Source organism: Sprattus sprattus, assembly GCF_963457725.1.
Source record: "Sprattus sprattus genome assembly, chromosome: 4".
Lineage (NCBI taxonomy): Eukaryota > Metazoa > Chordata > Actinopteri > Clupeiformes > Clupeidae > Sprattus > Sprattus sprattus.
Genome location: NC_137923.1, coordinates 37,085,899 through 37,101,584, shown reverse-complemented (window position 1 = coordinate 37,101,584; position 15,686 = coordinate 37,085,899). Strand labels below are relative to the sequence as shown.

Sequence of the window (15,686 nt, the reverse complement as noted above, 5' to 3'; positions counted from 1 at the left end):
CAAAATTAGTGGTTGACTTGACCATATACAGCCGCGGAAAAAATTAAGAGACCACTTCAAAATTATCAGTTTGTCTGGTTTTACTATTTATTGGTATGTGTTAAAGTAAAATGTACATTTTAGTTTTATTCTATAACCTACTGGCAACATTCCTACCAAATTTCAAATAAAAATATTGTCGTTTAGATAATTTATTTGCAGAAAAATGACAATTGGTCAAAATAGCAAAAAAAGATGCAGTGTCTTCAGATCTCGAATAATGCAAAGAAAACAAGCTCATATTCATTTTTAAACTACACAATACTAATGCTTTAACTTAGGAAGAGTTCAGAAATCAATATTTGGTGGAATAACCTTGATTTAAAATCACAACTTTCATGTGTCTTGGCATGCTCTCCACCAGTCTTTCACATTGCCGTTGGGTGACTTTATGCTACTCCTGGCGCAAGAATTCAAGCAGCTCGGCTTCTTTTCATGGCTTGTGACCATCAATCTTCCTCTTGATCACATTTCAGAGTTTTTTTTATGGGATTCAGGTCTCGAAATTGGGCTGGCCATGACCGGGTCCTGATCTGGTGATACTCCATCCACACCTTTACTGGCCTGGCTGTGTGGCATGGAGCATTGCCCTGCTGGAAAAAAACACTTCTCAGAGTTGGGGAACATTGTCAGAGCAAAAGGAAGCAAGTTTTTCTTCCTAATACCTGATTGGTTACCCTGCACATCAAGTCAAGGCTTACCGATTCAAGATATTTGGATTGAAGCAGGCCTCATTCCTAAACACTGTCAAACTAAACTTTTTCTTAAACGCTAAAAATCCAGAGCGTGCGAGGTGAAGAAAACGGAAAATCGATCCAGTAGTGGACCATGGATTAAATACCTCGAAAGCAATTTAGCCATCAACAGAAATGCAAAACAAAATTGCAAAGTCAGTAAGGAAAGCTAAAATGTATGAGGAAATACGAGGAGAGTTGGATAGCAGGGTTCAAAAGGACAACAGACCTAATAACAAACACATTACAAATAATAAAGAGAGCTTTCATCCATCAAAATGTGTTGGTTTGTCTGCTTTGTATACATTTTCTCTTTCAATCTGGCTTGTTTGTGTGATATTACACTTGATATTAACAGTTGACTAAGCAAGTTCTTGTAGCAGCTAGCTAACTAGCACTAGCTGCTAGCTGTCGTGAGGTACTACTACAGTATGCTAGTCAACTCCCATCATGAGCTGCATTGCCTGCTCGTAGAAAACCCGTAGTTGCATTAACTGAGACCGTGATGTAGTGCTGGTTTTGTATTGTGTACTGTAGAAGACTTGCCACTTGAAAACGAAAAAAAAGCTCTTGACTAAGCAAGTTCGTGAAATAGCTAGCTAATTAGCACTAGCTGCTGTAGGTTACTGCTACAGTTGTTAAGGCAACTGGTTAGTATCAGTGCTAGTCAACTCCCGTCATGAACTGCATTGCCACTCGTGTGATCTACATGAGGGAATATAGAAACCCGTGGCCAAGTAAACAGAACTTTTATATGTCGTGGAAAATTCTAAGAGTTCTCAAGAAACTTCTAAAGGCAAATAGGTGTGAATATGCTGAACGGTTTATTTCAGAGGAATTAACTACTGCTGAGCTGGTCCATGGAGCATCTCAAGAACTCTAGTCATATGCTAAAGCGATCAAGTAAACAGAACTTTAACTTTAGGTCGTATGGTACTACATGGTATTAAAAAGTTAAACATAATTTAAGTTTTATCGAAATTAATTTGCCTTCTCGCTGGAAGAAGACCACTCGTGAATAACTCACAATTGTAACCAAAGTAACATGTCACAAGATTCCATAACGTTAAGTTTTGGTGCTGGAACCGGTGGAAAAATGTCTCTCTCCAGGCACTTCAGACTAAAGCAATGGATCAGACTAAATCAGCGTTAGCCCCGCCCACTGACTTTGATGGGTGAGTTTGACAGATAAAATAAATTATTGATGCGCTGCAACACAGGACCATGACATAATTAATTAAATAGTGAAATAATTAAATATGTTTTTTTTACACAAAATTAATTGCTATGTAATTAATTAATGACACATTTAATAAAACATTTATGTATTTAATTCCCATTTTAATTAATTAATGACACATTTAAATAATTATTGATGGTGTATTTATTTATTGAATTGTGGCACTTTCAGTCCTCCATACCCTCTGAGACTGCATGATAATGTATTCTGTCTTCACCAAAAAAAGATCACGTGGTATATTATTAATTTTCTAGTAAACCCTGAGTACTGGGCTGTTTTACAGACAAAGATATTTAGTGTAGCAGAATTTAATTGTGTGAAATAGGCTGTGCAAATATTTAATCATTTTAATGATTTGAATACCTGTAACTACTCAATACTGAATTATTAGTCAGATTAGCTTGTTAAGCCTTCAATTCCATAGAAAGGTGCATTCAATCATTAGAAAAACTATCTAAGGTAGCCAATTGCAAGATGTGCTTCTCCTTGATTTTCCTCTGAAGAGTGGCAACATGGGGGCCTCAAAACAACTGACAAATTATCTGAAAACAAAGACCGGCTGTCTGTGCATATGAACCGAACTACAAGGCACTCACAGACAGTGTTCAGTCACAGCCATCACACTGACTTGAGTTACATGAGAAATTTGTCAGTGTTTTGTTGTAACTTAAGTTGATAAGTCAATTTGAAAGCTGGACCAAAGTGTTTAATTTCATTCAATTACAAAGGCTGAATCAAAAATGAAGTTGTAAGTACAGTCTGGAGTTTGGACAGTCTTTTTCTCTCAACGCCTACATAGGTAGATCTTCAGGTCACCAAGGCAGAGGTTGGTGATCTTGGGCCCAAAAAGATTGGTGACTGACCACTGAGCTAGTATCTCATTTCTGTAGATGGTACCATTTACTTGAGATATACTTTCACATCAGGAAATTATTTTAGATTACGGTTTCACCAACACATGATTAAAAATAACAGGTATTGCCTACACTTATTGTATCAAGTTTTCAAATTATTCTTGTTCCACTTTCATAATGCTCACCTAGATTCGTTTTTACGGTAACGCAATGTCACTGCGCTTGCATCACGGTTATGTCGCAAGTGCAATGTTTTACGACACGACGTAACCGTTGACATTTAACTACTGTTGACCAAGCGTAGGGAATGAAATCACATTTACCCTGAAGATTCGCCTTAAATGAGCATATTTGACCTTTTTCGTGGATTTTTCGGGGTTCCCGGAGGCCCCTATGGGCGCCATTGTCCAAGGTAAAGTCAAAGACTTGAGCAGGACGTAATATCCTCTTCTGTACAGTTTGTTTATAACTTGGCGCTAACTAGCTAGATAGCTTGTTAACAGTCCCGTACGTGTTCAGAGCCCGTCTAATATTCAGAAATTTTCTGGGGTTACTAAACTGAACGGGTTTGTTAGGAGACAGCTGTCAGTGTAGTCCGCTGATTGATTCTCATTGGTGTTTGGCCTACATTAGGAACATATTAGCAAGTTATCTTTATAGCCGATAATTCCAGTTTGCAAGAAAATCATATATTATGCAAAAGCTAGAAATCTATCCTCTAGATTAGAATGATATAATCGAAGCGATTTCGCTTTGAGATTCTGAAGATGATCGAGACTTCTATAACCTTGTTTAGGGTCCAGCAAGCAGCCACTTTCCACCAGCAAGCCGTAGCAAGTAGTTATGAACAGGGTTGCAGCTGGAATAGCATATAGCCACTTATAAGTGGAGAGTTGCATTGCAGAAAATACTCAATTGTGTACACGAATACTCGCCAAATATATGGTTCTTAAGTTGTTATACCATTGTTTAATTATTCACATAGGGAACCCTTCTTCGATAGCATGACCCATGATGAAGACGACGAGGAAGATGATAAGGAGGGGTTTTACTCCAACTCGGTCGAAGGGCCTGGGGGTAGTGATGGATTTGACGATGCCTGGCGTTTCGGCTTCAGTATGGGACCCAACGGCATGCGCATTCAGGAGCCTGCGATGTTCGGACAAATTCTCAAGGAGATGGATGATATCTTCTCTGAACTCGGACGATGGGAGGAGCGGCACGGACCTTTCGGTGCGTTTGCGTGAATGTGTGTCAGAGTGAGAGCGCATTTGAGCCTATGTATGCAGGTGTGTGCCTAAGTAAAGTTAACCCTCACTCTGTTCGTGTAAATTGCACCGCCTTTTCAATGTTGACGCTATGTTAAAGTGTTATTAAAGGCACCCAGTGCAACTTTATAGGCTTGAGACTCGAAAAATAAACATTCAATTTCTAGTCTTTTTTTACACGTAGTAAGTTTCAATAACTCCATACCATTACATATCGTCATTCAAGGAGCAAAGATGAGACGTCGTTGTGTGGTGAGAACTGATAGAAAATGCTATAGAGTTATTGAAACTTACAAAAAGACTAGAAATTGAATGTTTATTTTTAAGCCTCGAAAGTTGCACTGGGTGCCTTTAAGTTGTGAATAACAAATACTCTGTTATGTTTGCTGTCGTTTGTGAGTGTGCAGATTTTTTCGGTGGGACTTCTATCACCATTAACATGTGTTAAGTAGATAACAAAGTCCTCTTCGGTTAAGATGTGTAGGAAACAGCATGGTTTCTGTGCCCCCTACACTAACATTCTCCTGTGTTTGGGTGCCAGCCATGCCCAGTCTAGAGCCCCCATGCTCACCTGAGGGCAGAGCCCCACATGGAGAGTCGGGGGGTGACAGGAACTCCCTGAGAGACTTCATGCTGAAGGGCTCGGATGACAGACCCTCACCACCTGGCCCCGCACCCTCAGGCCCTACCCCAGGCGGCCGCGGCCGCAGCCCCAGTCCAGACTCACCGTTCCACCGCTGGGAACCTTTCTCAAAGGTAGGAACACACACACACACGCACACACACACTTAATCACTAACGTGCACATACTGTAGACTGTGTTACACGCCTTAAGGGCCTTCACATTATGAAGAAAACTAAATAATAGTGTTTGGTTTGATCGTGTTGATGCTTGCTGCTATTTGAGCTCTTTGGATTTGATATGTTCTTCTCATCAGTTTCAGGACGGTTGGCGTGACGGCCTGTTCAGCGCTCCCCTGGGTGACAAGAGAGAAGATGGAGGTAGGGCCCAATGAGTCACTGAAACAGGACATGAGTGAGTTAACTAATAAGAGAAACAGCACTGAAACAGGACATGAGTGAGTTAACTAATAAGAGAAGCAGCACTGAAACAGGACATGAGTGGGTTAACTAATAAGAGAAGCAGCACAAATGGAGGATAAACAGCACAGGAAAGAAGAGAAAGAAGGGAACAAATAAAGGCCGAATTATGCTCTGTTTTAGACGTAACGCGTAAGCACGTAATTTACACAAGGAACTTGTTTTAGACAAGTTTTGATTTAAGGTTCGTTTTAGACGCAGAGCCGTGTTGCAAGGCTTGTGAGCCGTGTTGCGTGTTGCAAAGCAAATTGACGCCAGAACTGTAGATTTATTTTGAGTTAAGTAAGCCTATTTATTGCAGCAGGACAAAGGAAAAAAAACTTACCGGAGCATGAAAGTGTAGTGGGCGAAAGGCTTGATGTTATGAATACATGTGTTACACAAAATACAAATGTTGGCAATTCAGTACCAGTGGCGAAAAAGACAGCACATGACGCAAAAGTTCGTTTATTGACATCTTTTAATGACTGCGACAGGCTTTAAAACGATGTGTTTATGAGTTACATTATTCAAAGATGAGGTGGTAAACCGCGAGAGAATCTCATCATGTTGTCAATGCTTGTAACTACAATGGTGCTGGCCACAAGGTAACGGCAGGTTACTGTTAACTTTTGTATATGAGCAGACCGGGCTCATTCTATCAAACTCGCTGGTGCAATTGATGGATTCACGTCAATATGAACTCAATGAAAGATATCACCATGACTCACAAGTGGTGGACAATGAATATGAAAGTACCTTTGTTCGTGAATGACCACATTCTCTCCAAACAATCGCGGGTAAGAGTGGGATATTCGCAGTAATTTGAGCGTCCTTATAAGTGTTTAAAGAGGATTTGTAAAGGAGTTCATGTCTTCGGACCTCTTCTGTTATGTTTGTTCCTAATCCATAAGAAAAGGCTTGTGAGAGGTCTGCAGGGTATTCATGATTTAAAAAAATATCTGGGTCTAAAAAAGACTGTATGCTATTAACCCGGAAACGTGAGACTCTGTGAAAGGCTGTGGTAGCCGGCCAATCACAGCCTTTGCGAGCTGTGTAGGGCCGTAGTGTTTTAGTTGCATAGTCAGGAATTTTGGGCGACGCACTTAAGCACGTAAGGGGGGGTATTTTACCGCGCAAGGGGGGGTTGTGTATCTTACGTGCTTACGCGTTACGTCTAAAACAGAGCATAATTCGGCCTTAAGAAGTGGGAATTCAGGTCATGTGACAGCAGTAAGGCAAACTCTCTTGTAAGTGACATATGACTGAGAAGTAATCAGTCCAATTGTCAATCAGTCTAACATTGGCACGTATGTAGAGATGTAGGAAAGAATACCTGGTCAGGTAAATTTTTCTGATGGGTTTGTCAACTGATTCTTGTCAAATGTTAAAACTGATTGAGACCTGGATACGTTAGTGAGAGATCCCTACCCTCTGCTGTTGGCATGGCTTAGGGGCGGAGTTACCGGTTTGGGACTGGCATTAGAAAGACTAGCCAAGCAGCTTACCACGGTCCACTCAGCCATCAGGACAACCTGCTGGGTCCAGTAGGGGGCCAGATTTAAAATCTATTTGTGTTCTCACTCTCTGAACTCATTAAAATCAGATTTTGGATTACAGCTGATGGTGTGGCATCGCTGCCGGAAGATATTTTTGTGAGAAAGGCATACAGAAGGCCCATGAAAAGTACCAGAGGGCATAAAAGGCCATGAAAGGTCACACACTTCAGGATCAGCTCTGCAGTGCTAGGAGGATGTCGTCAGCTAGAGGGCATTGAAATAAATAATAGTATGACATCATCTAACATAAAATCATATATATATACAGCCGCGGAAAAAATTAAGCGACCACTTTGAAAAAAGTATCAGTTTTTCTTTTTTTTACTATTTATTGGTATGTGTTTGAGTAAAATTAACACTTTTGTTTCATTCTATAAACTACTGACAACATTTCTACTGAATTTCAAATAAAAATACTGTCATTTAGAGCATTTTTTGCAGAAAAATGACAATTGGTCAAAATAACAAAAAAGATGCGTTTTTTCCAGATATTGATTTCTGATCTCTTCCAAAGTTAAAGCATTAGTATTGTGTAGTTTAAGAATCTATATGAACTTGTTTTCTTTGCATTATTCGAGATCTGAAAACATTTCATTTATTTTGCTATTTTGACCAATTGTCAGTTTTCTGCAAATAAATGCTCTTAATGACAATATTTTTATTTGAAATTTGGTAGAAATGTTGTCAGTAATTTATAGAATCAAACTAAAATGTTAACTTTACTTTAACTCATACCAATAAATAGTAAAACCAGAGAAACTGATAATTTTTAAGTGGTGTCTTAATTTTTTCCGCGGCTGTATATATATATATATATATATATATACAGTGCCCTCCACAAATATTGGCAACCCTAGTGTATATGAGCTAAACAGGCTATACAAAATGTTGTCTTTGCTGTTAATCCTCTTAGTTTTTCACTCCAAATATTCACAAAAATCTTACCTTTTCATAGAAGTAAAATTATTGAAAGAAAAAAAAACAGTTGACATTAAATAAATATTTTCCCCCAAAACATGTGTGCCACAATTATTGGCACCCCTAGAAAAATCTTTAATTCAAATCTAACTGAAGTATATTTCCAGTCATATTTTACATTTTTAAGTTCACCTGTTTGATAAGGAACTCTTATGAGGTCAACCATGACTTCCAGTTCCACTGGCATACAAATATGAGGTGACACAGGCCAAATTCCATTAGTCATTCATCACTATGGGAAAGACCCAAATAACACAGTGACGATGTGCAACGAAAAGTTGTTGAGCTGCACAAATGGACACAAGAAAATCTCTAAACAGTTGAAAATACCCATTTCCACTATCATGGAAATAATTAAGAAGTTTAAAGCGACAGGAGATGTTAAGAATCAGCCTGGAAGAGGACGTGTCTGTACATTGACCCCACGCACCGTGAGGGGGATGGTTCTACTGGCAAAATAATCTCCAAGGATCACAGCTGGAGAATTGTAGAGGTTAGTTGAGTCTTGGGGTCAGAAAGTCTCCAAAACTACCATCAGATGCCACCTACATCACCACAAGTTGTTTTGGAGGGTTGCCAGAAAAAAGCCTTTGCTGTCAATCAACAACAAACTAAAGCGCCTACAGTTTGCCCAATGTAAGTCAGACTTTCAATGGAACCGAGTTATATGGTCAGATGAGACCAAAATAAAGCCTTTTGGCAACAATCATCAAAGGTGGGTTTGGCGTAGACAGAAAGATAGCCATATAGAAAAGCACCCCATACCCAATGTGAAGTATGGTGGCAGATCTTTGATGTTGTGGGGCTGTTTTTCTTCCAAAGGCCCTGGACATCTTGTTAGGATACATGGTATCATGGACTCCATCAAATACCAGCAGATATTAAATGAAAACCTAACAGCCCCCTCCAGAAAGCCTTAAAATGGGCCGTGGTTGGACCTTCCAGCAGGACAATAATCCTAGGCACACCTCAAAATCAACACAAAAATGGTTCACCGACCACAGAATAAAGGTTTTGCCATGGCCATCACAGTCCCCTGACCGAAACCCCATAGAAAATCTGTGGGATGAGCTGTAGCCAAGTCTACAAATGTTGACCTCAGATTCTGAAGGATCCGAAGAGATACTGCATGAAGGAATGGTCTCATATCCAGTGCCATGTGTTTACTAACCTCATCACGCATGATAGGAGAAGACTCAGAGCTATTATCTTGGCAAATGGAGGCTGCACAAAACATTACATTAAGGGGTGCCAATAATTGTGGTACACATGTTTTGGGGAAAAATATTTATTTAATGTCAACAGTTTTTTTTTCCTTTCAATAATTTTATGAAATGAAAAGGTAAGATTTTTGTGAATATTTTGAGTGAAAAACCAAGAGGATTAACAACAAAGACATATTTTTTTATAGCCTGTTTAGCACATATTCACTAGGGGTGCCAATATTTGTGGAGGGCACTGTGTGTATATATATATATATATATTATATATATATTATGGCATGCCGTTCAGGAAATTAACATTTGAATATATATATACAAAAGTCTGAATATATATACAAAGTCTGAATATTTTTACAAAACTCTGAATATATATACAAAAGACTGGATATATATATATACAAAACTCTGAATATATATACAAAAGTCTGAATATATATACAAAAGTCTGAATATATATATATACAAAAGTCTGAATATATATACAAAAGTCTGAATATATATATACAAAAGTCTGAATATATATACAAAACGAAGTCTGAATATATACAGTACTGTGCAAAAGTTTTAGGCAGGTGTGAAAAAATGCTGTAAACTAAGAATGCTTTCAAAAATGGAAGTGTTCACAGTTTATTTTCATCAATTCTTCATAAATTAACCAAATGCAGTGAAGGAACAGAAGAAAATTCTAAATTAAATCAATATTTGGTGTGACCACCCTTTTCCTTCAAAATAGCATAAATTCTTCCAGGTACACTTGCACACAGTTTTTGAAGGAACTCGGCTGGTAAATTGTTCCAAACATCTTGGAGAACTAACCACAGATCTTCTGTGGATGTAGGCTTCCTAAAATTCTTCTGTCTCTTCATGTAAACCCAGACAGACTCGATGATGTAGAGATCAGGGCTCTGTGGGGGTCATACCATCACTTGCAGGACTTTCTGTTCTTCTTTAAGCTGAAGATAGTTGTTAATGACATTGGCTGTATGTTTGGGGTTATGTTCCTGCTGCAGAATACATTTGGTGCCAATCATACGCCTCCCTGATGGTATTGCATGATGGATTAGTATCTACCTGTATTTCTCAGCATTGAGGACACCATTCATCCTGACCAAATCTCCAACTCCACTTGCAGAAATGCAGCCCCAAACTGGAAAGGAACCTCTACCATGCTTCACTGTTGCCTGCAGACTCTCATTATTGTACCTCTCTCCAGCCCTTCGGCGAACAAACTGCCTTCTTCTACAGCCAAATATTTCTAATTTTGACTCATCAGTCCAGAGCACCTTCTGCCATGTTTCTGCACCCCAGTTTCTATGTTTTCGTGCTTAGTTCAGTCACTTGGCCTTGTTTCCTTGTCAGGGTAGAGCTTTTTGGCTGCAACTCTTCCATGAAGACCACTTCTGGCCAGACTTCCCCGGACAGTAAATGTCTGTACCTGGGTACCACTGGTTTCTGCCAGTTCTGAGCTGATGCCACTGCTTGAAATCTTCCGATTTCGAAAGTAAATAAGCTTGATGTGTTTTTCATCAGCTGCATTAAGTTTCCTTGGCTGACCACTGCGTCTACGATCCTCAACGTCTTCTTCAAAAGAGCTTGAACTGCACATTTTGAAACCCCTGTCTGCTTTGAAATCTTTGTCTGGGAGAGACCCTGCTGATGCAGTATAACTACGTTGTGTCTTGTTGCTGTGCTCAATCTTACCATGTTAATGGATAAAAAAATAAACAGTTATTGTTTACATTTTTCAAAGCATTCTTAGTTCATAGCATTTTTTCACACCTGCCTAAAACTTTTGCACAGTACTGTATATACAAAACGAAGTCTGAATATATATACAAAACTCTGAACTCTGAAGCGCTCAATCCGTCTTTGTCCGCCATATTGGATTGAGCGTTTCCTATTAAATCAATGGTACCAAAATGTTTCTAATTACGTATTTTCTGCTTCATGAAATACTGTTTTTCTGTTATATTGTTCAATTTTGACATTGATTTCTCACTAGAAATGCAATAATAACACGTTTATTTTACACCGTTTGACTTCACGAAGGATTTTTTTAGAGGCACTTTCTCCATTCACTTGACTGGGGTCTTGTCAAAACCTTCGTACTTCCTTGTTTTCTGCTTCATGGAATACTGTTTTTCTGTTATATGGTAGGGTGACCAGACGTGCTCTTTTTCGGACTTGTCCTCTTTTTGAGACCTAAAAAATGCGTCCGGCAGGGATTCCCAAATCGTCCGGGATTTTGCCTCGTCGGGTGCTTCACAAAATGTTACATCTGCGAGTAACTAAGGGCAGACAACTTTCTGGAAACACACCCGTGACCAGTCACTAGTTACAGTTATACGTAGTACCTTATGTTATTTATACGCTTGGAATGGCCAACCTATCTAGGTCATGGTGAGTATTATTTTGTAGAAGGGAAATAGTCAGTAGCAATCTATAACACAATGATATGCATAAACTATGGAAACTATTAAAAAAAACTATTCAATTCAATGAATAATGTCTTATTTTCATTGGTATATGCAATGAGGATTTCTGGGTAATCATTTTTTGTCCAATGTCAAGTCTGTATTGGATCATGTGACGAGAGGAAATGATGTATCCCATTTAAACGTAAAAATGTCCTTCGTTAAGTCAAACGATGCAAAATGAACGTGTTATTATTATTGCATTTTTAGCGAGAAATCAATGTTTAATCAATTTTAGCCATATAACAGAAAAACAGTATTTCATGAAGCAGAAAACAAGGAAGTACGAAGGTTTTGACAAGACCCCCCAGTCAAGTGAATGGAGAAATTGCCTCTAAAAAAATCCTTCGTGAAGTCAAACTGTGTAAAATAAACGTGTTATTATTGCATTTCTAGTGAGAAATCAATGTCAAAATTGAACAATATAACAGAAAAACAGTATTTCATGAAGCAGAAAATACGTAATTAGAAACATTTTGATACCATTGATTTAATAGGAAACGCTCAATCCAATATGGCGGACAAAGACGGATTGAGCGCTTCAGAGTTTTGTATATATATTCAGACTTCGTTTTGTATATACAGTCGTATGCAAAAGTTTAGGCACCCCTCTAAGGCTGCATGATAATTTACTCTGTCTTCACCAAAAAAGATCACAGTGGTCAAATATTTATTTTGTAGTTATCACTGAGTGCTGGGGTGTTTTCCAGACAAAGATATTTAGTGTAGCAGTATTTATTGGTGTGAAATTAAATCAAATGTGAAAAATAGGCTGTGCAAAAGTTTGGGCACCCTCATCATTTTGTTGATTTGAATACCTGTACCTACTCAATGCTGATAAAATGCAACACAGAATTTGTCTGGTTAGCTCGTCAAGCCTTCAATTCCATAGAAAGGTGCATCCAACCATTAGAAAAGGTATTAAAGGTAGCCAATTGCAAGTTGTGCTTCTCTTTGATTCTCCTCTGAACAGTGGCAACATGGGAGCATCAAAACAGCTATCAAATGATCTGAAAACAAAGATTGTTCAGCAGTTTTGTTTAGAGGGAGGCTACAAAAGGTTATCCTGGAGGTTTCAGCTATCAGTTTCCACTGCAATGAATTTAATTATGAAGTGGAAGGCAACCGGTACAGTTCTTGCTAAGGCTAGAAGTGGCAGGCCAAGAAAAATAACAAAGAGGCAAAGGCGAATAATGGTCAGAATGGTCAAGAATAACCCTCAGACCACCTCCAAAGATCTGCAAGGTCATCTTGCTGCAGATGGTGTCACTGTGCATTGCTCAACCATTCAGCACACATTGCACAGAAAACAGCTGTATGGGAGAGTGATGCAGAAGAAGCCTTTTCCGCACACACGCCACAAACAAGCTCGCTTGAGGTTTGCCAAACTACATTTGAACAAGCCAGGCTCATTTTGGAACAAAGTGCTGTGGAATGATGAGACAAAGATAGAGATATTTGGTCACAACAAGAGACGTTGCGCATGGAGGCAAATTAATGCAGCATTCCTAGAAAAACACTTGCTGCCCACAGTAAAATTAGGTGGGGGGTCCATCATGCTGTGGGTCTGTGTGGCTAGTACAGGAACTGGAAATCTATTTAAAGTTGATGGTCGCATGGATTCAACTTAGTACCAGCAAATACTTGACAATAATGTTCAAGAATCTGTAACAAAGCTGAAGTTACGGCGGAGTCGGGTGTTCCAGCAGGACAATAACACGAAACATTGCTCCAAATCCACTAAGCCATTTATGCAGAGGGACAACTACAATGTTCTAGAATGGCCATCCCAGTCCCCAGACTTGAATATAATTGAAAATACATGGGATGTCTTGAAGCAGGCTGTCCACGCTAGGCACCCATCAAACCTTACAGAGCTGGAGCTGTATTGTAAGGAAGAATGGTCCAAAATACCTTCATCCAGAATCCAGACAATCATCAGAGGCTATAAAAAGCGTCTAGAGGCTGTTATTATGGCAAAAGGAGGCTCTATTAAATATTATTGTGATTTTTCTGTTGGGGTGCCCAAATTTATGCACCTGTCTAATTCTGTTATTATACATTTGGCATATTCTCTGTTTTATCTAATTAACCTTATTTCACTTCTAAAATATCACTGTGTCCATGTAGTATTATATATGTGACAAAGAAGTTCCTGATCCAAATGCCCAACAATTTATAAATGAAAGTAATAAAGATTATCAGGGGTGCCTAAACTTTTGCATACGACTGTATATTCAGAGTTTTGTATATATATTCAGACTTTTGTATATATATATATTCAGACTTTTGTATATATATATATATTCAGACTTTTGTATATATATTCAGACTTTTGTATATATATTCAGAGTTTTGTATATATATTCAGACTTTTGTATATATATATCCAGTCTTTTGTATATATATATCCAGTCTTTTGTATATATATTCAGAGTTTTGTATATATATTCAGACTTTTGTATATATATATTCAAATGTTAATTTCCTGAACGGCATGCCATAATATATATATATATAAAAATACCATCTGAATGGGCCTCAAGATAATCATCCATCTCTGGGATTTAATCTTGAATTCTTCTTCTCTTTGTCCCGTCCCCACCTCCTCCCTCATTAGATTTGGACTCGCAGGTGTCCTCAGACGGGCTGGACAAGATTCTGACGCCCGCCCCAGCTCAGCCCAGAACACGCGGCTTCTTCCAGTCCGTCACGGTCAAGAAGGTGTTGAAGCCAGACGGGGTAGGTCTCGCTTCTCCAGCCAGAGATCAGAGGTCTTTAGGAAATGGATTCACCTCATGCAACAACTTTAGAACAGTTTAGTGTTGGTAGTACTATTACTGTTTCTGTAAATGCCTCAAATTACTTTCATTTTCAACGGACTTAAAACAACTTCAGCAAGGGTTTAGTCCAGGGTGGCATCCTGTCATCTTCAAAGTACATAGATGTGCATTCTTGTAGTATTTGGGTTGAGATGTGTATGCGTCATACAGGTTGACATGTGTATTATCTAAAGAAACGCTCTGTGGGGTGACGGTACATTACCAGAGCCCCAATGCACCCCATCCCTTATGAATGTGAGTGTTCATGTGTGTGTGTGTCTGGACCTGCCTGCAGAGCATGGAGGAGACGCGCACAGTGAGGGACAGCCAGGGAAACGAGGAGATATCTGTCACGCGCTCCGGGGGTTCAGGAGACCCAGAGGGGTCACGGGGCCCCAGCGGGCCCCTCTCATCAGGTTAGTGGTGCCCTGAAAACAGAGAACCTCTGTATGGCATGTGGCTCTGCTATCTGCCAAGAGAAACTGGTCCTGACTAACGTGGTTGCTAAAAGCAATGGAGGTACTGAATACTGAGCGTCTCTTCTGGTTTCCTTCACAGGTGGTCCAGGATCGTCAGACCTGCATGACGACATGTCCGTGTTCTCCAAGTTCTTTGGAGGCTTCAAAGGCTGAGATCTCTCCTGCTCTCATCCACGTTGTCATCCGTTGTTTCATGTCCCTTTGTGTAATTCCCCATTAAAATGTGACGAGTTTGCTTTTCGAGAGTAAGTGCTCAGCTTGTCTGTCACCTGGAACAGACCATAATCATAGAATAGAAGGACTGCCCTATGGATTAGTGCAGATAATTTACCCCTTGGTATGTTTATAAGAAGAAGGTGATCTTATTCAGAAGCTATTATGCAACAATGAATTTGATTATGTTACAAGCGTTGTCGTTTAATACACAGCTTTGATTAAGCGTGTATAAAGATTATTTTTGTAAAGAGTTTTCTTTCTGACGTGTCTGAGTCGAGTGGTGAGTGGACAATAAAAGTGTGATATGACGTCCTTACCTTATTCTCATCATTTGCTCCAGAGCTTTAATCTGAATCTGCAGTAGTACCTGATTCTCATCATTTACTTTAGAGCTGTAATCTGAATCTGCAGTAGTACCTGATTCTCATCATTTACTCTGGAGCTGTAATCTGAATCTGCAGTAGTACCTGATTCTCATCATTTACTTTAGAGCTGTAATCTGAATCTGCAGTAGTACCTGATTCTCATCTTTTACTCTAGAGCTGTAATCTGAATCTGCAGTAGTACCTGCTAGAGGAGTAATCTGAATCTGCAGTAGTACCTGATTCTCATCATTTACTCTAGAGCTGTAATCTGGATCTGCAGTAGTACCTGATTCTCATCATTTACTTTAGAGCTGTAATCTGAATCTGCAGTAGTACCTGATTCTCATCTTTTACT

At 39.2% G+C, this 15,686-nt stretch overlaps 1 protein-coding gene across 2 annotated transcripts; it reads left to right on the top strand.

Annotated features, from left to right (window-relative positions):
- The first annotated feature begins 3,141 nt into the window (after nt 1–3,141).
- Nucleotides 3,142–15,274, top strand: hax1 (HCLS1 associated protein X-1). 2 transcript variants are annotated; one of them, XM_080837495.1, is made up of 7 exons: nt 3,142–3,279; nt 3,853–4,100; nt 4,677–4,891; nt 5,074–5,137; nt 14,070–14,191; nt 14,567–14,687; nt 14,830–15,274. In XM_080837495.1, the coding sequence occupies exons 1-7, from the start codon at nt 3,209–3,211 to the stop codon at nt 14,901–14,903; spliced, it is 915 nt and encodes a 304-aa protein (XP_080693621.1). In that variant the 5' UTR covers nt 3,142–3,208; the 3' UTR covers nt 14,904–15,274. The 2 variants fall into 2 exon arrangements, with proteins under 2 accessions (XP_080693621.1, XP_080693622.1); XM_080837496.1 differs by having other exon boundaries at nt 3,155–3,279; nt 3,871–4,100.
- Nucleotides 15,275–15,686: the final 412 nt, after the last annotated feature.